At 38.4% G+C, this 27958-nt stretch overlaps 1 protein-coding gene across 3 annotated transcripts in view; it reads right to left on the reverse strand.

The window, feature by feature from the left end:
• Positions 1 to 27958, reverse strand: part of EPHA6 (EPH receptor A6) — a 333490-nt gene that overhangs the window by 228498 nt on the left and 77034 nt on the right. For all 3 annotated transcript variants that reach the window (XM_081908393.1, XM_081908394.1, XM_081908395.1), the window contains exon 3: positions 22175 to 22838. In XM_081908393.1, the coding sequence (XP_081764519.1) occupies positions 22175 to 22838 (664 nt within the window). The remainder of the gene's footprint in view (positions 1 to 22174; positions 22839 to 27958) is intronic.

Consider the following 27958-nt stretch of genomic DNA (forward strand, 5'->3'; position numbering starts at 1 on the left):
TGTTAAATGTTGTTCAACCTACCAACAGCCTTTCGCATTAGTAAAGGTAAAGGTACCCCTGCCCGTATGGGCCAGTCTTGACAGACTCTGGGGTTGTGCGCCCATCTCACTTAAGAGGCCAGGGGCCAGCGCTGTCCGGAGACACTTCCGGGTCACATGGCCAGTGTGACATCGCTGCTCTGGCGAGCCAGAGCTGCACACGGAAACGCCGTTTACCTTCCCGCTGGTAAGCGGTCCCTATTTATCTACTTGCACCTGGAGGTGCTTTCGAACTGCTAGGTTGGCAGGCGCTGGGACCGAGCAGCGGGAGCGCACCCCGCCGCAGGGATTCGAACCGCCGACCTTTCGATCGGCAAGTCCTAGGCGCTGAGGCTTTAACCCACAGCGCCACCTGTGTCCCGCCTTTCGCATTAGCTGATTACTAAAAATATGGATGTTATCAGAACAGGCAACAGGTGAGTCTACTTTGGACGCCATCAGTGTAGATAACAGGTGATCCTACTTTAACCAAGTGACCATAATTTCACATGCAGCACAAACAGCCCTAGTATATGCAGGAGATGTGTACAATCCTGTAATCCATTTGTTAGAGCTCAGGAAAAATTGCTACCCATATTTCTTGTTTGTGGGTGGTGAAACAGTTAAGAACAATTTTGTCGAATATCTGAGGTCGCTGTGTGTTAAATAGTATGGCATTATTATTGCTGAATGAAAATCTGTTGTTCGTTCAGGTTAGTGAATTGGATAAGAAAGCAAGCAAAAAAGACTGGAAAGCACAGGGGCAAGCCTACTGAATCTTTCAAATATATTACAATTGGATCCATGAATGCACCCAAAATTCATGGATAAAACTGGGGAGGTAATTTCACTGAATATTTTCCAGGACAGTACTGAAAATTTTTCAACAGTTAGTAGCAGCTTGGAAAACAGATTTCAAAAATTGCCCCAAAATAGTTTTCTGTGAAATTTTGACTCCTCTTCCCCTTGCTCCCCATATGTACATTATATATGTGTACAAGAAACCATGAGCCAAAATTTCTTATATATACACTAATGTAGTAAAATGCTGTTGACAACTTACTGTCATGTTCATCCAGTTCAAGTCATACATCATGAAAATTGCTAAATACTTTCAGTATTCACTAAACAGCTTATCTAAGGCAAGGTCATATGCAAGCATTAAATCACCCAGAAATATAGCGTGAACATGTTAGCTATATGGTGAATCACTTTTTATTTATAGCACCAGTGTTACCGTGCTTTTATGACCCAGAATGTTCTATCATTTAAGCTGTTAGTCAAATCCTGTGATCACATCAATCAAGATATATTTTTGACAGAAAACAGTGTTTGAAAGTGGAGATAACTTCCCTGCTCATAAGCAATTTCCTAGTTAGTTTAGTAATAAAATCAATGTGACAACAACTATGGAATAATTGTTGCCGTTTTCATAGACTTAGTTTTCAGGGCACAAATGCATTTGCCTCATGCCTTTGCTGTTAATATGATATGATAGTTCTTTGAATCATACACATATGAATACCCCTTAGCTGTAAGATGCTGATTTTATGTCAAGAGAAAGGGAAAGCATGTGGAAACTGGTGTGTATGTAGTTCAGTAGTTCTACAGCTTTATTATTAAAAAAAAAAATCCTATGTCAGGCTATCCAGAGAACTGGATGATCGAGAAATATGTCCAGTAGATTTGGGTGTCCAGAATGTTCTGGGCCTATAACCTGTTAGATATAGCACCAATATAGTCTTTGGTCTGAGTCTTGTGTAGAAATAAATCTTCTTTAAAATAAGAATTTTTTAAAGCTTTACTTACAGAACTTGGTTTAAAACGTTACAAAACAAGAAGAATGATACACTGCAAAAAGGAGCAATTAGTTTTAGCATTACAATTTTTTCTCATGCTGATCCCAGGGTGAGACTCTAAACATCAAGATAGCTTAGTTGGTGGACCATGAGACTTCTACTGTCAAGGTCATGGGTTCAAATCCCATGCTGGGCAAAAGATTCCTGCATGCAAGGATGATGACCTTTGTGGTTCCTTCCAATTCTACAATTCAACGATTCTATGATCTTTACTAAATTGTAGCTTCTCTGCTAAAAAGCACATCCTGTATCTGTCCCTTTCTCCTGCATGCTGGCAACTGACTACGTGCAGCTCTGTGTTGCAAGCAACCTCAATTTACATGTACAAACACTGATAAGGTACTCAAATTACAGTTTTCCTGTTGAGTCACAGACCTAACACTTGTGATGTAGTCACAAGGCTTAATCACAAGGTAGTCTACCACTCCCGGTGGAAGGATACTGGCTATGTCCCTAAAGCTTCTTTTACAACAACTTAAATACAATACATTAAAAAATTAAAACATTTTATGTAAATTAAACTTCAACAATTCTTAAACCAGGCATTGAATTTTAACAGTGGTTACCCACACCTCGTTGCTGATTGTGAAAGGCCCTCAATAACAGTTCAAATTTCAGGGCCCCAAATCTGCAAATCTGCCACTGGCTTAATTATCCCATTATACTTTCAGCCAGGATAGATACAGTGTGGCAAATGCACATTTACTGTGACACAAGTATGAAAATTATTATTCTATCTCAATAAGCCCATATACAACTTTTTTTTTTTAAAAAAAGAAAAAAGTGGTGGTACAAGAAAATGAAAGAAAAGAGCAAAGGGGAAATTATCAGTTTCTAAAGTATAACCCACTTCACAAAACTATACTTCTAGAAACTATTGTAGCATAGAAGCAAGCAAGCAAGGAAACAAGCAAAAAACAACAACACCCTGGGTCTATGTTGGACACCTGCACTTTAATCCTTCATATCATTACACCGGGGAAGTCCCCAAAATTAGTAGCACTAATGCTGTATACACAGAATACAGCTAAAGTGCACCCCCCAAAAAAGAATAAAGGGAAATGTAGTTTACCACTTACAGATCTACAATCCCCAATATCCTTAACAAACTACAGTATTTTTCAGGGGTGGGGGTGGGATATGGCTTCAATGTGTGGTGTGGTCAAACAAGCCATTGGCTTAGGTGTATTATAGTCACATCAGTGCACTTTAGATCTGAACTGGCCGGCTTACCTTAAAATGCATACTCACTGTTTTGCTCAATCAATGCCATGCCACTGGGAAGGTCAAACCTCATTACTGAGTTATGAGCACCCATTCATGTGGGTCACTGTATGTCTGAATCAAATTATTACCTATTGGTTAGTTTGTTGCTCAACACAAAGGAGTGATTTAAGGTACATTTCTAGGATGTCTGTGGTTCAGAACAACAGGAACACAGATAGAAATGAAACTGGGAATAGATTATTGTTTTGAGTTCTCTTCCCCACCCTTAAAATCTGTTAACAGTTGCTAACTTTTTAAATACTATATGTATTCTGTAATGTTACAACTAAAGGGAATATTGACTGATATATTGTGTACAACTACTGTATATATATTTAAGCAAATCCATTTCAAATAATAGTGTTAAGCAGACAGTGCAATTCTTGGAGAAAATCATTTAGAAGTTACTGTTTACTGAAAGGATTAAAATTAGTTTTTACTCTTTATGAAGACTACCTCTGACTCCAATTGTTATTAGCTGAAAGACATAATTTAACTTTAGTGGGAATTGCAATAGTCCCTTACAAAACAGTAGATTATTGGTTATCCAGCAGTCTGAGAATATGGCAAATGAATTTCACTGCTGAATATAACAGTACAGAGCAAACATGAAAAATTAATGCCTTGGGTAAGGAAAGAAAACTTCATCATAGAAACTAGCAACCCAGGGGAAGCTCTCTTAATATTAATGGCAAACTTTACAATCAACAAAAACAATAACCAGGCCATAGTGGATAGTGCAGATAAAATCTCAGCACATATCAAAATCATATCCAAGAAAATACACATATATCTGGGGAAATTTACCATTAAAATAAAAGGTCAAGGATTATACTGAAAGAACTGGAGGAAAATCATTTTAACCAAGGTTCTTATTACATCACAATGGCAACTTTTAGCACTGAGGAGCAGTATAAAAATGATGGAATAAGAACTTAAAGTTGTGAGATATGTATTTGAGACAAGTTTTAACCAATGTAGTTAATAAATAAGAAAAATAGAGCAAATATTTGAAGTTTTGTCAAGTACTTATGCTATTTTCAGATCTATGAGAAAACAAGGCCGGAAATTAATTCACAGGGCTGAGGAAAGAACTGCACAATAAGAGATGATGTATGAAGCTTGATAGAGTGCAGAATATTCCACAAGTTTATTGGACACTTGACAAAATGAACAGACTGGATTTAAGACATTTCAGATGTACCAGATAACATTGGGAATTTCAGGCATATGCTCAGGGAATGTGAGCAACAACATTTGGGTGAAAGTTTTACATGGGCTTTAAATATAAATTATGTTAGAATTACGTTAACCCAAATACATAAGCATTTTTGTAACTCTTGGAATATCGGGGGGAGTTCTTAGCATTGGTTTTATGGCAGCTTCAACTATGGATGGACAAAGTTAAAGGTGCAGAATAAATTACTATGAAATATATGACTATGCCCATGCACAGCTTTCATTCATTTCTATGGGGTTTGCACAAGAGAACTTTCAACTATCTCATCCAGTAAAGCAATGATACTTTGGCAAACTCTTTGACTTTGTAATCACTGTTTTCCTGTGTGCTGCTCTACAGTAGTTTGGGATCAAGAGAGTCTAAATTTGCCCCCTCCTGCTTCCCTGCACTAATCCTATATTATTGTTAGAAAAAAAACAGTATTTTTGCCTTGTCCTTTTTGTTTTTATGACTTTTTCATGCCATGGAAGCTATAATTTCTCCAGTAAGTCAGTTTGTATTATTTGTCTTTGTACTCAGTCAAACCTCCTGTTAAATTAGAAATTCTCAGCTCCTATACCCTTCAGCTGCAGGTTAAATCAATACTGAAACAGAGGTAGTCTTGGTAGAATTCTTTCTGGTCTTAACACAACTAGCAGAAAAACAAATTCAAAGAGCCCAGATGTCCCTTTTGGTAAGCCCAGTTCCATAACACTATTGACCTTATAAAGTGTCAGCTTCCTAGAACCATTGAATAGTCTTCCAATGCTAACCTCTAAGGTGAAACATTTAGGCTGCAATAAACTTAAGCAGTATTGCTGTTTTATCCTATGACTTTTCACCTTTCATAAAGAAGGAATAGTAAAAATCTTGTTGCGATGCCACCAAGAATGAAAACTTGTGTCCATCTCTATATCTCAAATTTGAAACTTCTCTTTCCCTTCATGGCACATTGCACTCCTGCTTATAGGTGTGGGGGGAGTGGGGGACAGAGAAAGTGGTTAAGTCCAGAGCCAGCTGAATGCACATAGGCTCAGGGGGAAGTTCGGGATTCACCACCAACACAATTGGTTGCATGTGTCTGTAAGGGGCATTTTCATGCAAATGACTCCAGATTGGCTAGGTGTTTTCAGTCACAAGGAAAAGGGGCTGAATTGAGTTGACTTGGTGATGACACCCTTCCAGGCTATTTTTAGTGGGTCTTGCTAAAAGCTATCTATGATGGAAGGTACTGGCATCTAGCAGCACATGACAATTGCTGATTGGATATATGTGTCCACAGGCTTTCAGCTGATAGCAGAGATTGAAAATAGACACAAAGATACTGAATAAGTAATCAAATTGTCATGATTCACGATTGTGGGATGGTGAAGAAGTGGGCTCTGGTTCTGACTTTTGCAGGGTGGGGACGGTTATATCTGCCAACTTGAAAAAAACACTTCTGATATTGCGATGCTCCTCTTCCACATGTGTTCATTGTTCACAGGTATGTAGAATGGACTAACAAGTTATCCAGTGTACAAACAATTCTGTAGTGCTTCAATCACATGCCTGCACTTTACTGTCTGCCTAATATACACATCACTATGCTTCACTAGGAATATCTACAACTTGGATTGCAGATCTTTGTGCAGCAGAAACCCTGTTAATGTTTGCATGATTGCTTAGCCATGGGTGAAAGAGATATGTTAAGAATCTGATTTTGTTGGGGTGGAGGTTGCATCTTCCAGCTCATTGAGACTGATTCACAGTTAGAATGCAAACAAACTGAGTTCAGGAGTCAATTCTGTAAATAGCTGCTGAGAGTATATTGTGAATTCTCTTCTTTTTAAAATTCTCTTTTCCGGCTACCTTTTCTGCTTCTTCCTGGGGTGCTCTTACAGTAATCAGCAAGATACAGTGCTATCTCCCAGGGTTAGAACACTAATTTTCAGAACATGAGTTTCCACTGAATTGTTGCAAAGCAGCAGCAGGATGCAATTTGAAATAATGAATGCTTGGGTATTTAACCCTTCTTCTTTTCCCTATGTCCCAAATCATATCCCTTTCCTTCCTTCCACCATTTTTTACTTATAATATGGTAAGCACAACTGAGAGAGAAGAATGTGAAAAGAGGACTGCAGGGAGAACTGGTTGTGAATTAGGGAAAACTCTTCTACCTGCTTCTCCACTTCCAACTGCATCTCCCCCCCCTGCTGCTTGGAGGCTGTTTGGTAGAGTTATTAGATCCAGATATCTGTAAGAATTCAAATTCCAAGCTTCAGCTTGACTCTATCCCATACATAGATGGCAATCTTCATCTGCTTTATAATTCTGAGAAGTGAAAGCTCCCATTCACCAGTTTTCTAAATAGTCTCATACATCTAGCCAAGGGAGCCAGCCGCGATTCAACACAAATGCAAGCTGAGAGCCTGCATATTGGCCATTAATGCTGAAGAAGAATGGGCTATCAACCCATTCTAGAGGCTCTTTGTTGCTGCCCCATGCCTGTTGGCCTGCAATTCTTCTGCTGTTTAAGCCAGTGGCTCCTGTCTGTAACTCCTTGCCTTCTTCAGGCTGATCCTATCCCGTGTGAGTAATAAAAAAAACAAAACAAAAAGCCAATCAGCCAACCAGTATGGCTCTGAGGGCTGACCCACACTTCACTTGTTCTGTGCCTAGAAAGCATATGTCAGAATCGTTCTCTGTTTGCCCCACTACTTACCTTGGAAAAACCTGTTCTTTACCACTAAATTGGAGCAAATGCCAATCCTACGAAAACTTGATTGATATTTGTTCTGATTCAACTGTAAAGAGTAGGTTTCCCCAGGGGGGAGAGGCATGACAAGTGGAAGTGTGGGCAAGCCCTGAGTTGCCACACACCATTGAGCCACCTCCTCCTACCACCCAGCAGTGCTGTATTGCTATTGTTCACTATGCCTAGAAATAAGGAAAGATGCTATTGTGAACTAGGTTCCTTCTTGCTGCTCCTCCTCCTAGCCCAGTTTGGGAGGGAACAGATTAAGACTCAGACAATGGCTAAGTGAAAGACACAACCATTTCCAATTCTGTGTGCACATTCTAACACCGTGTGGATGAATGCAAACACACACTTCTGACTCTCTTCCAGTCCAGAGCATTTGCAAAGGTGACACGAACAAAATCAACACACACAGATACAGTACACAAATTAATATCAGGACATATTCCAGGCTTTATGTGTATGTGTGTGTGTGTGACTTTAACCCCTTTTGTCTACCAACAAATATCCAGGTCATTAAAAGGAATGTGCTGTCTCCACCCTGCCCACTATGTCAAATGATAACCATAATGGAAAGTAGCCTCCAAACAAACAAGCAAGCAAACAAAAAGATCCAGCTTGCTACATGGAATTGGCACCATTCATTTATGTTTCAAGAGGTTAAGCATACCAACATGGTATCCTAGAAAAAAACCAGATACTATAGAAAATATTAAAATGGGAATTAATATTTGAAGCCCCATTAAGCCTTTGTTGTGCTGTCTGCAGCTGCCACTGAGCAGCTTAATGGGAACCCAGCCAGTGACAGCTGGTCTCCTTCTGGAACAGTGCTGTTGGAGGGCAATGAGGTCACAGAACACAATATATCTTTTTCCCATGGATTCTGATGATTTGTGAGCTTCGAAGCTTCCAAATTCCGATTTGGAGTGTGGCTTCATCCCAAGCGTATCCATAATGAATCTCTCTCTTGCTTTCCTCTGTTGTCTTCTCCCCTGTGCAAGCTGCCCTTTTGCTTAAAAGTAAAATAAATCTGCAAAAACAGTAGAGCTGAATGGATTTGCATGTCACAGTTAATATAATAGATATATTGCTGAAGCTTGCACAGTTTGAAAATTCTCTTGAACCTTGCTGGGGTTTGCAGTGCTTGAAACTGCTTTCAACTTTTTATGTTGACCCAGCAGATAAGAAAGTGATGAAAAGTCCAGATGTGTTCAGGTGCCCTCATGTGTGCTCTCAGCACAGACATCCAGCAGATTAGGGATGTTTCTTCTGCCCACCACTGCCTACAAACTTGGCCCATATAACTTTGGTTAGGACAAGGAATGAGATGGATCCTACGTTACTGCTGCTCTCCAATACTTGTGGCGTTACTGACAATGGCGACATTTACACCAATGGACACTTTGTTACTGAGTCTTATAGCTATGCAGGGTGTGATCATTGGGGTAGAGCGTATGGCAAGGGAGCAGTGAAATATGTCTTCCCTACCTGCAGGGTATGGTCCTGATAGCAACCTTTCCTTCTGTGGAGATAATTAATTTAAGAAAATACCACAAGTGAATTAGCTGCATGTTGTGCATTAAGCATAACCTGAAGTTTGTTCCTAACTAATCATGGTCCCATTCCTTAATAGGTTCTGTCTAAACAGGTGGACAACTGAAGGCAGAAGGAAAATAAATTCTCCCTAGTTCCCAACCCCATAGCTATGTTAGGATTCTTGCTGCGTGTTTGCAGTAATGAGATTGTTGTTTATCACATGACAGTGTATGTTTTCATTCCACAGAGTGGGAAGTGACGGAGACAGGATGTTTTGTGTTACTGTGTTCCGTGAAGTAGGACTATTGTCCTTTTTCTTTCTCTCTTTGCTGTCTGATGAAAAAGAGGAAGGAGCTAAGGCAAAATTCTCCGAGTGTATTATATGTAAATAAAGTAGATTAGCCAAGATGCTGAGCTATTGAGTCTGTTACATGAACCACCAATACTCTGCAGGATCCTAAGTGTGTTGCTGCCTCTTGGTATAAGTCGCTGTGATGTTCTGGCTGAAGAAAGCTTTTGAAGCTCCCGAACGATTGACCAGGAGGGAAAGAACATGCCAGTCGGGCATGTGTCTCGACCAGGGTCCTACACGAGAGTAGGATGATCCTAACAAGCTACACGTTAATGTCAGGTTGTGAGGAATTGCAATTCCACATATTTTAATAAATGCACACATACAAATAAGTAGTGAACAGACTTGGTTTCTTTCAGGGATATGACCGTTCAACCTCTTCAAAGCAAATTCTTAGTTTAATCAATTCTCTCTCTGGAAAGTCAGTTCCCATGAAAATTTTCTGCAGTATACTCAACAGCAGAAAAACTGAAGGATGGCAAATACAAGAGGAAAAAAATCTATTAATAACTTTCTGTTTCAGTAATTAATTGTAGAAGTGCACATAAAAACTAGTGTTGCAATACGTAGGTTTTAATCAAAGTGTATTTGATTGACTTTTCCAAATAACATTACAGCTCCTAATACAGTCATAACTACATAGTTTATTTTTACAATAAAGCATTATATATCTCCTAATTGTCTGGGAAAATGAAACATAAATATCCTGTTCCATAAGGACCCAAGTCCAAATGAATGAACGAATGAATATATACCAACTTTTGTTTCTGACAAATTATTCTACAATTTATGCTGCAATAAAATCTATGATACAAACCTAAACACATTTACTGCAGAGTAAGCCCCACTGAATACAGTGTAGCTTACTTTTGAGTAAGCATGTATATTGCTGAATAAAGAATAAAGAATCTTAAGGAATCTTGAAGAATCTTAACTAGAATTAAGCAAAAATGAAATTGCATCTCTTTCTATTTAAACCTGCTACAAGCAGAAAGAGGTTCCTGCAAAGTCTTTGCAACAAATGAAATGTGAAATAGCTTGCTGCAAAATTCAAAAGAAAAACAGTATGGACTTGAAGGACAAACATTCCCTCACTAGTACTCTGTTCTTATTTTAGGTCTCAATGGGGAATGAAATCACAGATGGAACCATGAAGTATGTTTACTCATACCAGGCCTTTGATATGCAAATGACTGTTCTGAGAGAATTAGAAATACACTGACCAGTATACATTCTTTTAGAAGAGAGAAAGCCACTGCTACCTAAGGGAGAAGGGTGATAAACATTTCTCACAGCAGACACATGGTGAATAACTGAATACTGACTGCTGTTAGAGTGCTTTCCTGAGGGAGTTGTTGCATTCTCAATGCAACATATTTTCTATGTTTAAATGCAAAAGAAAAAACCAGGTTATAGAAGATAGGGAGGAATTTCTATGAGGCTTTGGGATAACCATCAAAACAGAATCTTTCAGGTGCTCCATTTTTTAAGCCAACTTGTTCTTTATTTGGTATTTATTGAAAGAAACCCATATTTCCTACATACATATTTTCATTTTATAATGCCAAATTTTATTTTGGGCACCTAATTATTAGGATCCATGTGACAACTTAAGGTTAGCCCAAGGACTCCCAGAGGTCCTCTGGGAACACATAGCAATTGGATCTTGGCCACTGCAGTTTTATGAAAAAAACAATACAGTGCTTTATCCACCGGAATGCATTGTTGCTGAAATTAGTGATTTTATTTTGAAATACAGATTTGCCTATATTTGCCTATATTTCAGAGTATTATGAATTGAGACTGAAGCTTCTGACTGTTGACCCAGTTCTGAACTGAGTTCAGAGGAATTCACCCATCACTAATATACATAGCATGCACATGAAGATGCATATCTATATTTATTACCCAGTTGTGAAATCAGTCTTGACAAGGTTGGTCATCTATTAACAGGAAAAAGGGACTTAGTCAACTTTCTTCCAAACAAGTGGTCAGTCTTGTCAAAGCCAACCAAAACCAACTATTAGTTATTGAATCTGTATAAGGACAAAACCAGTATGGATTAATGTTTTTGCATATTCTTTCATGTGTGGGACCTGATCTACCAAGATCTGGGTGCAGAATCCCAGCCCTTCACATGGGTAGCCATTGCTGGATTGGGTCAATTATGGTGTACATTGGCAGGGATACTGTTATGAAATGTTTCATTATGGTAGCAAACAGAATGTTAGGTTAAATGTGTCTTTCTTCCAAATGCAAATAGCCTCTTCAAAAGAATGATTTTCATCAAGACAACACAAGGCGAAGAAATGGATAAACTCCCTCTCCCACTGTATTAATTCTTATCATTGTAAGCTCATAACCTCTAACATTTTTCTGTTGAAAATAGGGACTTCCTAAGGAAAAGCGGGACATTCCAGGATCAAATCAGAAGCCAGGATGGCTTCTGTAAATCTGGGACTGTTCCTGGAAAATAGGGACACTTGGAGGGTTTGTAAGCCAGTTGCTATTATGCAGATTTATAGGTATGTGCAGTATGCACAGAATTAAGCCCCCTTGTGGCTGGAGGGCACCAAGTTATTAGTACACATTGTTAGAGAATATCTGTGAAGTGTGACAATGTGGAATTCTAGCATTTTGGGTTTGCTGTGCTGTTTCCATTCTTCATTTCTCCATGAAGGAAGATCTTCCTCACACCTTTTGATCCAACTTATTACCATGGATGTTTTTCCTATGAATTTAATAGCCATAACTGAAAAGCTAGGATACCGTGCAATAATTTATAATTTTCTGTATTGATATTTGAACAAACATGCATTTCTCCAGTTGTTCCTTGTTCTATTAACATTGCACTAACTTTATGTATTAATATTATACGAAAGAATGTAAAAAAAGATTCAAAGTTTATTCTGATTTCAGCTACGCCACACAACTTTAAACAATCATCTATAAAGATTTTATTTCAACTCTAACTTGAGTTATAGGCTTTTTGGAATTTCAGCACTCTGCAGGGTAAGTAGTTATTTTTAAATGTCAGTGCAATACATTTACATGCAAATGTCAGATGGCTGATAAAACTGATGTTTAAAACAGATCTATAAAGCCTTGTGACAGGTTTGCTTCATGCACTGGCTGTTTAAACTCGGCATATTTATATGCACAGAGAGCTCAAATATAATAGCTGCTACATATGTATAAAATCAACAGCTCACACTAATGGAAAATTATCAAGGTCACATTGCTTGATGATGCTTCCATAGTGCCATCCTCATCATAATTCAGGCTCAAAGATACATTTTAATATTTTTACATTTGGTGAGAAGAGGCGATGCTGATTCAACAGGAACTGAGATTGGATAATCTGTTTCATATATTGTAGATTTGCCCAAACATAATACAGGTAACCCGCAATTTATTTTTCAAAATATGGGTCACTAGTTTTTATAAATCCAATATGACATTTTGCTAATAATTTTTCTTAAAGTACATACAATTCAATTCAACAAGTTGTGGCATCATAATATGATATGGTGAAAGGACTTCTTCACAGTTCAGATCACAATTTGAGACATTTTGCTGGTAATGCCAACCAAATATGGATGTTGCACTGAAGTATGTCAACCTATCATTACTGGATTGGGCAAAGCTGTAAGGCAAGGAAGTTCTGTTTGAACTATGACATTTTCTCAATGCTTCCACAAATCTGTATCGTTCTATAGTATTTCTGTGCAGACCTTAATCCAGAAAACCTAATCTCCTGTCTTCAAAGAAGCCAGCACTTCAAGTATTGCGTACAATACAAATTTGTGATAAAATATTAATTTAATACTATTTGATTCTGCACATTGTGTTCTAAATCAGTGTTTCCTAAGCTTTTTTCAACTGTGGCCCCCTTCCAACCTTGTTTCTTTCCTGTGGCCCCCTACCCCATTCCTACTGGTAGAAAGGTAGCTATTTAAATGTTTTGTTTGTAAATAGAACGTGTTTTATTTAATTTTTTAAAATTTATACAAAATATAATTATATAAATTGATAGGAACATAATGAAATATTTTTGAAGCAGAAGAACATAGAATCATAGAGCTGGAAAGGACCCCATGGGTCATCTTTCTAGTGCAACCCCCTGCAACGTTGGAAACTTAGCTAGAGCATCCATGATAACCTCCGCTCAGAAACCTCCAAGAAAGGAGAGTCCAGAACTTCCAAAGGGAGATCCATCTTCTGTGTATTTTAAAAGTAACCAACACTTATTTGACCCCAGTTATTTGACATAGTTCAAAAGCATACCCTCCAACATTTCTCAGATGAAAATAGGGACATCCTATTCCATAACTCTAATTTTACAATTTATACCCCAACCACTCTGGGCGGCTTCCAACATATATAAAAACATAACAAAACATTCAAAACCCCTTCCCTATTATAGGGCTGCCTTCAGATGGCTCAGGGGTTGGATAACTCCATACCCTTTAATATTTTTCTAATAAAAATAGGGACATCCTAAGGAAAAGCAGGACATTCCAAGATCAAATCAGAAACTGGGACAACTTCTGTAAATCCAGAACTGTCCCTAGAAAATAGGGACACTTGGAGGGTCTGCAAAAGGGGCACAGGGAGTTCTGTATATATAGGAGAATTTTTAAAAGCAAGTGGTCCTCACTGACTTGGTGCAAAAGATCTTGTCATCTGAAGGAGCCCTGGCTGCCTAAATAAAACACTATATCCCCACACAAATTTACCCGGACATAAGGCCCACTGAACTCAGTGCAGCTTTCTTCTGAGTAGACAGTTATTTACTAGATGCAAGTCAGCAGCACCAGACCACCCTGCTTAGCTACGCACTGCAGTGGGTTTCACCCCACACCTAGCAGAGCTAGGCTGATGCTGCCGACGGGCCCTGTGACCCTCAGCAACATCTGAAGGCCCCGATTTGCTAGGCGCTGGGGTGGAGTGCACCTCATGCCTTGCAGAGTCAGGCCCAGGCTGTCACCTGGCCGAGCACTGGCAGCAGCTACAAGCAGTGGTCAAAATTGGAGCCTCAGCAATTGCCCCCTCCTGTTGGAAACAAACCAACAAACAAACTTGGAATATCCTGCTGGCCCCCGGTTGGGAAACACTGTTCTAAATTATAATGTAGGAATATTTTATAATAATACTAGTTATTATCATTATATAACCGTTACAATTTTATTTTTGGTATTTTAACATTTATGAACCATGCAGCCTAAAACACAAGCAAAACCCCCAAATAAAAAAAAGAATATTTAAACACATTTTTGCTTTAAATACAAATGCCTTCTGAGGTACAATTTCTTAAAGACACATTCAAGAACCCGAAAGATTCTGTTAAAGATTGCATTGTGAAAAAAACAATTGGAGCATAAATGTTTGACCCACATTGGAAGTTATCAAAATATTTCTGTAACTTTTTCCAACTGAAGACTTATTATGGATGCTATTGGACTGTACATCATTTTAATTAGAATTAACACTTTCATCTTGTCTGTGAATACATGTAGGATCAGTTTTGAAATACTTAGCTTGTGGGAATATAGTCAAGCTGTCATAGCAAAATTAAGACATTTTACATACATAGAGACTATTATAAAATAAGTAGATTCCAAATAACTAAGCATTCATTGTTGGTGTTTAGAGTAAAATCCTTCTGTGCATACAGTCTCATATCCTTTGGGAATTTATGCACACTTTGATCATTATCCCTTTGAAGTAACACTTCTTTAAAAGAGAGACATTTCAAGTGCAGTCTTCGACGCTGTTAGATGTTTTACTGGTAGGTAGGAGACTTATTTTACATAATTTATTCTGCAGATAGAGTGAATATCTTGGTTAGCGCAAACTGCAAAAGATAAGTTTCAAATATCCATCTTTATCTCCTAGGAACATTTACTTTGTGGGTTACAGCAATTTCAAATTAGAAGTTTTAAAGACTGTCCTCATCAGGTCATCGTCCTGCCATCAAAACAAGTTTGACCCTTTTGCTATGTCCTCCAGTGCTATGACAAGCTCAAAGATTTAGGGAATGAGACTTTTTCCAGTAGTGGTGTAGTGGTTAAGAGCAGTAGTCTTGTAATCTGGGAAACCAGGTTCGTGTCTCCGCTCCTCCACATGCAGCTGCTGGGTGACCTTGGGCCAGTCACACTTCTCTGAAATCTCTCAGCCTCACTCATCTCACAGAGTGTTTGTTGTGGGGGAGGAAGGGAAAGGAGTTTGTTAGCCGCTTTGAGACTCCTTAAGGGGAGTGAAAGGTGGGCTATCAAGTCCAAACTCCTCCTCCTCCTCCTCCTTCTTCAGTACCATTTTGATGAGTTCCAGTTTCTAATGTATTCCATTGTTATAATATAAAATCTCAACATCATACAAGTCAAAAAGTATTTTACAGATAATGTCAGTGAAGGCAGTGAAAGATTATTACATATTGAGAGGGAATTACTCTGGTAAAGTGTTTTTGCATTCATTTGAGGACTACAGTGTGTTACAGTTACAGATAGGTAGCCATGTTGGTCTGCCGTAGTCGAAACGAAATAAAAAAATCGTGTCCGCATGCACACGAAAGCTCATACCAATAACAAACTTAGTTGGTCTCTAAGGTGCTACTGGAAGGAATTTTTTTATTTTGTTTTGACTACAGGGTATTATGTGAGCTAAGGGCTTCTACTGTGTGTACACAGAACAACGTGAGTGGGATTTACTTTTTGCACACAGTTGTATTTCACAGGGCACTGTTCCCTAAAACTGTAGAGAATGAGATGGGTCCAGCCTGTGTGGCACTCCACACGGACAGAACCCAAGTGAGTATATATAATAGCTTGTCTCTGATGGCAGATCCAGGTCAGGTGTGAAAGTCAGATCTAGTTACATTTTAAAAAGGGTGGGGGAAGAGATAGAGAGTGGTGCAAAACTTTTTTGTGCTGACTTGATCTAATGTCTGCTTAGGAGACATACAGGATTAGTGCTGACCTAGATATATGTGATGTGTTAACTTTGTGGGTGGGTGTAAAAGGGTAATTCTGAACTCTAGGAGCATTGTGAGCTACCTTGCTGCCCAGGTCAGATTATTTGAGCCTGATGTTGTCTTCTCTGATTACCAGCAGCTTTCTGGTGTCTCAGGCAGGAATATATTCCATTACATTTTACCAGATTCTTTTATAAAAGCAGTCTATGCCATTGCTGGAATCTGGGACCTTCTGCAGGGAAAGGATGCATTGTAGTATAGATGTAGAATTCATCTTGGATTTAATAGAGAATTTTATAAACATTAATTTTCTAGCTCTGCTTAGCAGTCTAAGACAAGCAAAGAGGGAAGCAATAACATCTGAAGTTTATTTATTTATTTATTATTATTTCTTATTTATATTTATAGCCTACCCTTCTCCAAATGGTTCCAGAGAAGTTTATATTAAAATGTTGGTCTAAAAGGCTTTAACTAAAACATCAAGTAAAATCAAATCAGAAGCAATCATAATACCAACAATACTACAGCATGAGGAAAACAACATTGATTTAGCTGATCGTCTTCAAAGGCCTGGTCAATATATGCTTTTCTGTTGTAAGTACAGTAATTGATTAGGTCTTAGAATACTGCCACCTAGTGTAGTACACAAAGGGAATAATGCTTGCAGAGATACAGGGGGGAAAGTCCAGAAAGGAAGCAATCTGCATATTTTGATTATAATTTTGTTCTCTAAAAAGCACAAGTGGGAATGCATAATGTGAATTATATTATTTCATGTCTTGGATTGGAGTAGTTACTGGATGGAAGTGTAGTCAAGACAAAGTCCTGGGGAAATACTCAAGAGCTGATTAGAATTCTGTTGCCAATCTCAATTCATATTTAGTGATTTTGGATTTATTTATTTTTTAAAAGAGGAAGCTAATATGGACAGAGTGCAGTTTTGCTGCAATAGAAAAGTAGGAGATTCACTGCTTTGCCCTGTGGGTGAAGAAGAGACTGCTAATCCTTCCCAGGCTAGGAGCTACGGTAATTGGCTTGTTTAGTGGACTGAGGATGCTTCCGCGTAGCAGTTGAACTCAATATTTTGCAGCATCCACATGAAAGTCATCCTCATTAAATAGATGTCCCAACAACACTGAGAGAGACAGTACAATCCCAGTTTTGTTACAAAGATCCAGCCTGTGGCATCTGCAGCCAATCCAGATATGGGAAATATCCAAGAAATTATACTTTTGTACTCAAGGTTTCCATGTACACCAAAGATAATACTTGAAATGGCTTGAGAAAATGTGTAAGGAATGGAAATACAGTGGTGGTAGGGAATTTGTTGGCATGTGCAAAACCATCATAGTAAAACCCAGGAAAAGTTCCATGCATTCATAAAAAGACATTTGGAGCAGGAAATAAGAAGTGCCTATCACTAAGTCATGTGGAAGCAGCAATAAAGCAGTGCCCATTTTTATGGAGCAATGAAGGAAATTTGTACTGTATTGGAATCAAAACATCCCAGGGAGAATGCAGATCTTGTCAACAACCGAAGAGTTATTACTCTGAGTTTTAACTAATTTGTGGCTAGTTTGTTTAGTTCACAATACTTGCAAGTACTTATTTCAACAATGTATTTTTGTATTGCAAAAAAAAAAAAATGTTTCTTAAGTATTTTAAGACAATAAACATGATCTCTTAATGATCCCCAAGATCTGTGCTTGCTTTTGAGATTTAATATGAATTAGGTCTTGTATGAACTTTGTTGCATTTCCCAAGCTACACTATTCAAAAGGAAATCCTTTATTGATTTTGAAAGCACATTTCTCAGCATAATGCTTTGATAGTTAATCACTAACCCAAAGGAAAATAGGCATTATTATGTGGTTTAGATAAAAATATGGCAGGCACTAATAACTTACTCCAATGAAAGTACAGATGATCATCTTAGAAGTCTGATTTTGATTTTATGTTGTTTCCTAGAGATATTACCATATCTATGGCATTAAATGATACTTTATAAAATGTAATTATATTCCTAGACTGATGATGTTTCCAGATTTAAGCATTACTTAGACACTGCAATCTCACTCATTCATTATTTTCATATTTGCCATTTATTAGGTTTCTGTACCTCATGTTTCTTCTTCATGTTGCTGCCCAAAAATATACTCTTAAAACTGTAGCGATGCATGCTTTTTGCTCTAATGCAGGGGTAGGCAACCTAAGGCCCGGGGGCCGGATGTGGCCCAATAGCCTTCTCAATCCAGCCTGCGGATGGTCCAGGAATCAGCGTGCTTTTACATGAGTAGAATGTGTCCTTTTATTTAAAATGCACCTCTAGGTTATTATTTTTTTCAAAATATAGTCTGGACCACCACATGGTCTGAGGGACGGTGGACCGGCCCATGGCTGAAAAAGGTTGCTGACCCCTGATGTAATGTAACACACAGGCATGTTTGCCAGGAAAAGAGAATGGCTGCGGCTTCATGTTGCAATGTACATCAGGAGGAAAACACAGTTTTATCATCGAGCAATGACTACAAGTAAAAAGGAAATAGCTTCCTATTTTATAAATTTGGATATGGATTTTGTGTGTGTGCAAAAAATCAATGCTGTACAATGTGCTGCTTTCATTTCATTTAGGATTAGATGAAGTTTTATGTCTTAAGAAAGTCCACTGTATTATAAATATTAGAAGCATGTATGAGTTTAGAATTAAGGTATAGCAATAATGGAGTGTGTACAGTGTATTTTCCACATTTTCAACTGAAAAATGTCAGCTGTCAGCTTTGAAATAATTTTTAGCTGATCCCTTGCCTTCTAACCAGGGATGGGGGATCCAGATGTTGCTGAATTCCAATTCCCATTAGTCCCAACTAGATTGATCAAGGAAGGCTACAGGTTGCCCATCCCTGTTTTAAACAATTGAAAGATTAAATTTAAATAAATTTACATATTGCCCAAACCTAAATATAGATATATTTTAAATAAACTAGAAAAGAACAAGATAAATTAAAACTTAATATAGAAAAAGATACCAATCATTGCTATAGGAAAAGGTCTTACTTGATATTTTCTTTATCACTCCCTATAACACAACAACAACAAAAACAGCTTAATTGTCAGTGCCACTGATTAAAATTTGCCCATGGGGAGGGGAAAAGGGGTGAGGATAGGATTCTAAATAAGGGTAAAGCAAAGAATGGACAGAACAAAGAAAGAAAAGGAAGGAAGGTACAAACATAAGAAATAGAAGTATAAATTCAACGTATCAGCAAGGAGCAATACAACCGTTTTTTTTGAAAGAAATGCTTCTCTCCACTGCTTAATCAGATGCGCACAGTGAAAAGAGGAAGCTCCACGCTGCGTACAGAGAATATATAACCTAAGGCTGTCAATCCGTAATAGGCAACATCAAACTCTCACCAACAACAAGAGGAGCCTAATCACAACGGTGGACATCCAAACTAACCCATCCGGCAACAGTGAGGTGTCTTATTAACCCCACCACAACCCGTGCTCTCCATGAAGGAGAACATGGTCTCCCAAAGTTTGTATCTCCAAAGCTTTCCTCCCTAAAGCTTTAACCTAGTGATTAAAATGTGCTGTCCTAAGCAACAATATATATCCCCATACAAGCAGGTGCTCCTGATGAAAAGTTTATCTCTGGAAAACACTTTTCAAAAGGGGAATTAAGATGCTTAATGGCTGGTAATAATCGTCTCTAAAAGCCTCTAATTGTTTATACCAGGGATAGATATATTTTTTTCCAGACCAAGGGCCACATTCCCTTCGGGAAACCTTTTGGGGGCCACATGGCATATGGATCCAGAAGCAAAAGCAATGAATGTATATTTTACATTTCTGCAACAGTCTAGTTTTACACATACTTGTTATCCTCTGTCTAGGTCTTCCAAGCTAGGGCATTTAGTGCTGAGACACTCTTGACAATGTCAGAATACAAGGTCATACAGAGGATTTTTCAAACTTGCATTAAGAAGGGGCTGCTCCAAGGACTGACACAGCAGTTCTGTTGGCCTGCAGCTGCTCTGGTTCAGAGGCTAAGAGCTGGTTTCCTACACCAGTCCTAGGTGACAAGCCATTTTCTTGAACTACACTGGTCACACAGCTCTTGATTGTATGGTCTGCTGCTGCTGTGCATATTTTCCAGACATTTCCAGACCACGTTTCCAGTCACTGTAGAGCAAGGCAATTGATTGCTTATACAGAGACTGACAACTGAACCAGAAGATTTGAGCAGTTCTTTGTTACTGTTCAATTTTTTTTTTAAAAAAAACATTTGGCAGACAGGAGAGGATTTTTAGTGCTCTTAATCTTGCAGCTTACTTTAGAACTCATTTACACATGCATGGACACAAATGTGTTGTGTAGAATTTAAAAACACATCAAATATAGCACCAACCTAGAACAGCCATTCAAAGATGTACAGACGTATGAAAATGCAATTCACCCCTGAGAATAACTCATAAAACCACTTGTCTCTATAGGAAGCTGAACTGAGGAACTACTAAAATAGTCATCTTACAACATGATCTATTTAAACACTAATTTCCCACCCTCTAAGCAATTAAATAGAAATAGTTGAATAAGCATGCTTTTAGGTACTCTACTGTAAGTTCATTATGCTTCTGCCTAGGCATTCTTGGTTCTGTAACAGACCTTATCCTCCTATTGAATATACACAGTCAAAAAGTACAGGAGAGGTCGGGGGGACTAATATATAGATTTATAATGTAATGTAACCAGGGAGCATTTAGACAATAGTTCTACTTTTTATATGAGAAATTATTAATATATTTTGGACACAATTCATGGGCTAACTGATGTTCTAACTGTCCTACCACTCTCTCCCAAATAATAATGTGGTTACATTTTGCATTTCCAGATTAATGTACTAGCATTAGTACACAACTTTAATTTGCTCTTATGAGAAGTTTAATCAAAGAGTTTTCAAGAACATTAAGCTCAGAGCTATCTAATCTGTTTATTTTGAATGCTAGGTCAAGCTGTGGTGGCTGGTTGGGCCAAAAAGATGGACATTCCATAAGCCATGTGCTTCTTTTATCTTGTTTCTATTTAAGCCCAAGTTTAATGGAACATATATTTATTATTTGTAATTATTAGTCATATTAAACAGGTTATCTAGGCAGGTACCCATCACAGAAGTTTTATCTGTTTGCATGTTTTTATTATTTTCTTTCATGGATGTAAGCTGCCCAAGAATATTGGTATTAAAAAGTGGTTCACAAATTTATACAAACAATCGAATAGAAATAAAATAAAATACTTAATATATATATTTCTATTTATATATATTTAAAATATATGAAGATTTATTCACATGCCTAAATATCAGAATGCTATTTTCCCCCCTGGTCCACTGCTTAACCTGAAATAGGGAGGTACTATATTGAGACGCAAATAAATTCCCTCATACTCCATTGTCAAAAGCCTTCATTTATAGCCTCAACTTACTAACAATATATACATTTCAATCTTTTCTACATACACTTGCAAATATAGTGATCACACTGTAATGATTTACACTGAGCATTTGTTTCTGTGAGAAAGAACACAGAAATAACTAGTACCATAGTAACTCTGCAGCAGAAAAATTTATTGCAGTGACCTCCCATACAATACTTGGGATGTACCTTCTACCTGTTCTTTAGTATTCATGCTGTTTCTTTTTTCAGAAGTAACTGCTTATTTTATCTTATACAATATGTAGTGCTTTAAAGACAAATATTGCCTTTATATATTGTATTGTTTCACACTTATGAATTTATTTATCACCCTCAGGATCCCCTCCAACTCTACAATTCTATGATGCTCTGATCCTCAGGTACATAGCAGTAAAACTTTAATATTCCATTGAATTAATCATATTTGGAATTCATGCAGCAACTTAAATTTTGTATTCTTCATAACAAACGAAAAACTATTGTGCTTTACCCATTAATTTATTACAAGTAAGCAACTTTGTTTTCCCTGAACATGCACATTCTGTATTCTTAGTTGAAAACTGTTCTGATTTGAATATATCCTGAGCAACATACAACAGTAAAATAGATCATGAGCTCAATCCATCTCCTATTAAAACTGATTTCGCCATTAAGTTCAGTGAAACCTGGACAACAGGCCAAGTGGTAAAACAAAAAACAAAAAGTGTCCTGCAATTAATTAAGAACAATTATCTTACCGTGACAGGAACCATCCACTTCTTCATACCCAACACTGCAGATGCATCGTCCTAGAGGCACAAGCCAATCCCCATCTGCTCCACAATATAATTTTGGAGTGTCCCGCTCCTCAGCACTCTTCACACAGGAACCTCGTACTTCCACTAAAGATGAAGAATCAACCCTTGGAATAGTGTCAGGAAACATAGCCAAATTCCGAACAGTGAAAGGACACTTTTTGTAGTAAACACGGACAGAGACCAAAGCAATGCACGCACCAATGTCTTGAAAAGCAAGAAAAAATCCTTTCCTGTTTATTGGTCCCACCTCACGAACTTCTGTGTTCAGTTTAAGGATGCGATCACCCAAATCCATCTGAGTAAAACTCTCATCAGCTGCAATAGTATCAATTTTACTGTACTGGTTTGGCTTGAATTTAATTCCATGGGATTCGTCTGATTCCAGGTAGTAGAGGTTAAATGTTTCCTTGCATGTTCCCAGTACCCATGGAATGCTGTTGCAGTCCCTCAGTGTAAACTTCATTTCCACATAAATTTTCTGAGCTGCATCACGGGAGATCCAATTTGTACGAAGCCAGTTGTTCTGGTTGGGTTCCATAACATTACATACCTGGTAAGTGTGGATGGGGCGATTATATTCATCCATTTCTGTTATAGCATCCCACTGAAAAGAAAATACAATTCATGAAAAAGAAAATCCTTATCCACACTTTCAATTGTTGCCAGTATAGAAGACTAACCTTAAAATTGCAAGGAAACCAACACAAATATTGAAATCAGATGCATATTAAGGACCAGGCTACTATCATTCTAATGATTCTTATTTTATTTTCCTCTAGATGACTTTGAACCACATGATAATGTGTATTAATATTCAGTTGCGTGCCCTGGTGCAGTGAGCCCACCACCCCTGAAGCTGGGAAGTGAGAAGCAAAAAATAACCTAAGTGGATGATCTGGGATCAAAACAGGCCACAGCGTTTATTGATTACAGAAGTAAGTAGGCTTAGGGGTATCCCGAACCATCCAGTCAGTCTGCTGGCTGATTACAATTGGGGTTTGATCCTGGGTGTGGATTGCCCTATGACATACTGTATTTTTCCGTCTATAAGACGCCCCCATGTATTAGATGCCCCCCTATTTTTGGGGACTCAGATTTAGGGAAATGGGGGGAGATATATCTCTGTATAAGACACCCCCCTAATTTTTGACATTATTTTTTTAGGGGGGAAATCTAGTCTTATACACTGAAAAATACGGTACATTGAATAAGACCAACTCTTAAGGATCACCCCTCAGCCCTTGTCTGGGCATTCGGTAAGAAGCACCTCCCCTAGGATCCTTTCAACCAGGAGAGAGAGAGCTGCCCATGGGGGCAGGGCGAGCCAAGGCAGGGCGTGCTGCATGGAGTCTCTCTGCAGCCTCCCCCTCAGCTGTAGGGCAGCTGAGGCAGTGGGCCGACACAAGCCCTGCGCTGCTCCAAAAAGCAGTGCGGAGCTTGCAGGCAGTCTGCCTGCCCCCTCCCTCTCAGGAGAGATGCGTAGCTCAGGCATGCTGCAGGCCCTGCGGTGTGGCGCCCAGTGCCCCCTGCCTCACCTAGCTATGCCTCTGGATTGGGCAGATTCATGGAGGAGAGGGCTGTCGAAAGCTACTAGCCATAAAGGCTGTGTTCTGCCTGCAAAGTTGGAGGTGGCAATACGTCTGGTTTCTGGAAATCACTCGAGGGGAGAGTGCTCCTGCAGTAGCCTAAGAAGGGGGTGCAGTGGGTGCAGGAGTTATTTTTTTCAAAAACACATATTTTTGCCATTTTGGCACCTCCCTCAGTGATGACCCCTGGGGTGTCCCACATCCACCGCACCCCCCTTCCTGCGCCACTGGATCCACACCCTGACAATGTGCCCAAAACCCACCCACAATTCCTAGATTTGTGGGTGGGAAAAATTCAATCCCTTCCCCCCACCCCAGCCAACAGGAGAGGAAATGATTATCCGGATGGCTGTTGAGGTGTGTGGGAAGAGAAGCCCCAGCAATGACAGCCAGCTGCACTGCGCCACAACTGTGGCCTCACAGTTGAAAAGGTAAACGGGATTTGTCTTAAATAAACAGCCTGTTAAGTTATTGAACCTCAATACACATTTGCAAGCAGGCACCAAATATATGTGTACAGTTTGCACATACAAGCTATAACTTACTTTCATATGGGAAGGCATTTGTCTAAAATGACCTTCGTGTGAAAAGTGAGTCACAGCAACAGCAGGGATATTAGGTTTCCTGTATTTTGTTTGTCATGCTATATTCCAGCTTTTCTTATCAGAGCAATATGAACAGGTGACTTTCCATATGAAACTGATGTGGCACAATTGTCATGTGAAGACTGTACTTCATATGACTGACACACAGATATGAATAACCCTTTAGTCTTATTTTAAATCAACATATATTTTATCCAATTAGATTTATTCAGGACTGAAATCTAAGTCATGGTTATAACCTTGACACTGAGAATATCAGTGTATTTCATATCTGTACGTTCAAAAGAAAATTTGAACTTATTTGCTATTACTCTGCAAACACTTGCAAAGTAGATAGTAAAGATAAATACAGTACAACAAGCCAGCAGTACTGAGTGGATGATTATGGATAATATATGTAAGAACATCATCAAGAAGAATAAAGTTTACACAGAATAAATAAAAGATCATACTATATGCAAAAAGTTAAATAATGCATCAGAAGATAGCACTTCTAGGCATACATATTAGTTGCAGATCTGAATACTACAGCTGTGCCAAAGTGTAGTCATGTAGGAAACTAATCATACCGCTCTATTCTCCATACAGAAGGAAAATGAGCAAATTCCACTTTATTTGTATTCCACTCCAGCATGAATTTGAATATCTTCACTGTCATGAAACATGCACGCACACACACATGCACACATGAAGGAGAGTCTTTATTTAAAAGTGGGGAGAAAGTTATCATAAAGCTATGCTTTCCACAGCCTCATACACGAATTCACCCAGGAAGGAAGAGCACCCTGAAGGAGGCATAGAATATTGCCGTAAACCTTTTTGAAACTACATCACTCTAAAGGCCCCAGAATGCACAGAGGTCCATGTGGACACATGTGCACACACTCATGAGCCTCTGCTGCTTTGCAGCAGACCAACTGGTCCTTGAGAGATTTCTTTAAAATCCTTTGGACTGTTATATGAGGCACACCCGCAATTTCACAGGAAGTGATCATGCCTGAACAGCAAACAGACCCAGATTAGGTCTCTCAGCATAACTTGTTACTGGCTAAGGGTCCTGCAGATCCTTGCCTATCGGAACTCCTCCTCCTTGCCCCAGTACACCCTATTTTGGCAGTTTGCACTGTCTATTCCCCATGGGAACAGACAGACTAAACTAGGTAGAAGTATCCAACCCTCCTCCAGCATGAAAGATCCAGAGGCCGGACTGCTCTACTCATAAGTATTTCAGAAAAGGAGAAAAGACCCACAAAGCAAGAGGCAATAATGAAAAAAGTTCCCAATTAGCTTTCATAGGCAATCAGTTTCAGCCCACACTGGCCTGCCACCAGAACTACTAAGTGCAATTCTTTTTTTGTCAACAGTGCTATGGCAATGCAGCTGCAACAATTAAATAGGGGGAAAGCATGGCACCATCTTAGGTTTTGACCATGAGAAGACCCATTAATCTGAGGCAAATAAGTCCCTGCCTCCTGGTAACTCTTCCTGCTTAGCAACTGGAAGCAAACATGACTCTCCATGGGGGAATGAGAAAAACCTATTACGTTTATAGCCATTGAAGGTGACAACAGATGCAGTACAACAGAACGTATTATGTTTGCTCTAACCACTCCTATAGAAACAAAGCCTCCAAATGTGCGCGTCGTTGCACCTGAGGAAGAAAATCACTAATACTAAGCATGTGAGCTACAAAGGCCTTTGAGACAGGCAATAGATGAGTAGCATTCTGTCTGTATATTGATTGATATACCACAAAGATGAGCATCTGTTCATAAATACCACTTCAACTACCAGAGTTCTTCCCCTTACTGTTATAAAATTCCATAACATCTATTACTAACTTTTACAGCTTTTCATATTTGCTGTGAAATTGTTCTGAGGAAAATGGAATAAAAGTTGTTTGCATGCATATCTACATACACTATAACAACCTTTCTCAACATTGGGTCCCCTGATGCTGTCAACTACAACATCTGTGGACCGAAGGTTGAAAAAGGCAGCCCTGGAGACATCAAAATAAAGTTTTAAAAATATCTATAAGTATATAGGTTTCACACAGCTCTGCCCTTTCAACGTACTCAAATTAGAATTTCTTTATTTTGTATGTTCATGTCCTCCAAATGTGCCCTTTTGCTAGTAGGAATTACAAGTGCAGCTATTTATTCATCTTGCGCACATGTTGCGCATATGTTTGCAGCATATACTATTTCCCAAAACTTAAATTAGATTCTGTAACTTGTCTAATTAGTGTTGCCTATTTAAAATACACATGTAAGCAAGCTCCAAAATACATTATTTGGTTTACAAAAACAATAACTGTGTTCCAATACTATGCAGGTGTCTGTTCAAAGTCAGAACAGACCTCACTATAAAGTATGTCAATTTCTCATTGTTCTACAGTAGCAGCTTTTACAGATGACAAAATTTCACAAGAGGAGCATTTCACCCTTATAAATGTACAACAGAAGCAGACATAATGCCATTTTTTTCTAGTGGTACAACTTGAATAGTGATGTTAATAAACAAATATATAACCCACAATCTCTTATTACCTGTCAGAAAGCTGAGAAGGCAGAAAGAGACTATAAAAGCATGTGCTAAGTTAGTCGAACATACTGAATACATATTTTATTTGAAATGCAAACATAATTCTCTAAAGAATAATGTTTGGAAGGGAGGTGGCAGGGATTTAGTCTCACTAAATCCAAAAAGAACAAATTTGGACATGCATAAAGAACCAAAGTTTGGCTTCATCTATGATTACTTGGAATTGGAAACAATGGATAATTAAATTTAAGACAAATATTGAATGCCTTCAGAATGCCTGGTTAGACCTCGAATTCACCATTTATAGCCATTATTGACCACAAATGTACAGTCGGGTCCATGAATTCACTGACTATGTGTGCAAACACATCTATGAAGAAATGAGAGAGAAGTTTTAAAAATATGATAATACTACATTAAATATGAGAAATGAGGATAGATCTACTTTCAAATATTTAAAGAACTGCACTAAAGATAATGGAATTCACTGTTTTTATTCTTTGCCACAGAGAGAAGCAGCAGGCAGTGGATCTGAGCTATAGGAATGGTAAGGTGGCAATTAGCAAATGTTTCTCAATACAAGTAAGAACTGATGAATACAGTTGAGGAATAAGCTAATGAAGCCAGTTTTTCTGCTACTTTTTATTTTATTTTCCATTCTCTTGTTTTTTGCACAAAGAAAGTATTTCAAAATATTATGAATGATGTGTACATGTACAGCCTGTGTGTCTGCTTGGCTGGAGGCAAAATACACATACCCAAATGGTGCCTCTATAAGCACAGTATTTATAAATTATGCTGCTCACCTCATTTTTGTTTTTAGAATTGGTTCTTTTTTTGAAACATTTTTTTATTGAAGCTGATAACTCAAAAAATATAAGATGCTGTAGTGCACAATATGCTACACAAAGCACTCTGAGGTGCATATTCAAGTCAACTAGAAGTTCCATCCTACCGCCCTTCCAATGTTGGTACCCTAAATACTT

This window comes from Podarcis melisellensis (assembly GCF_964234715.1).
Source record: "Podarcis melisellensis genome assembly, chromosome: 4".
In the NCBI taxonomy this organism is placed as follows: domain Eukaryota; kingdom Metazoa; phylum Chordata; class Lepidosauria; order Squamata; family Lacertidae; genus Podarcis; species Podarcis melisellensis.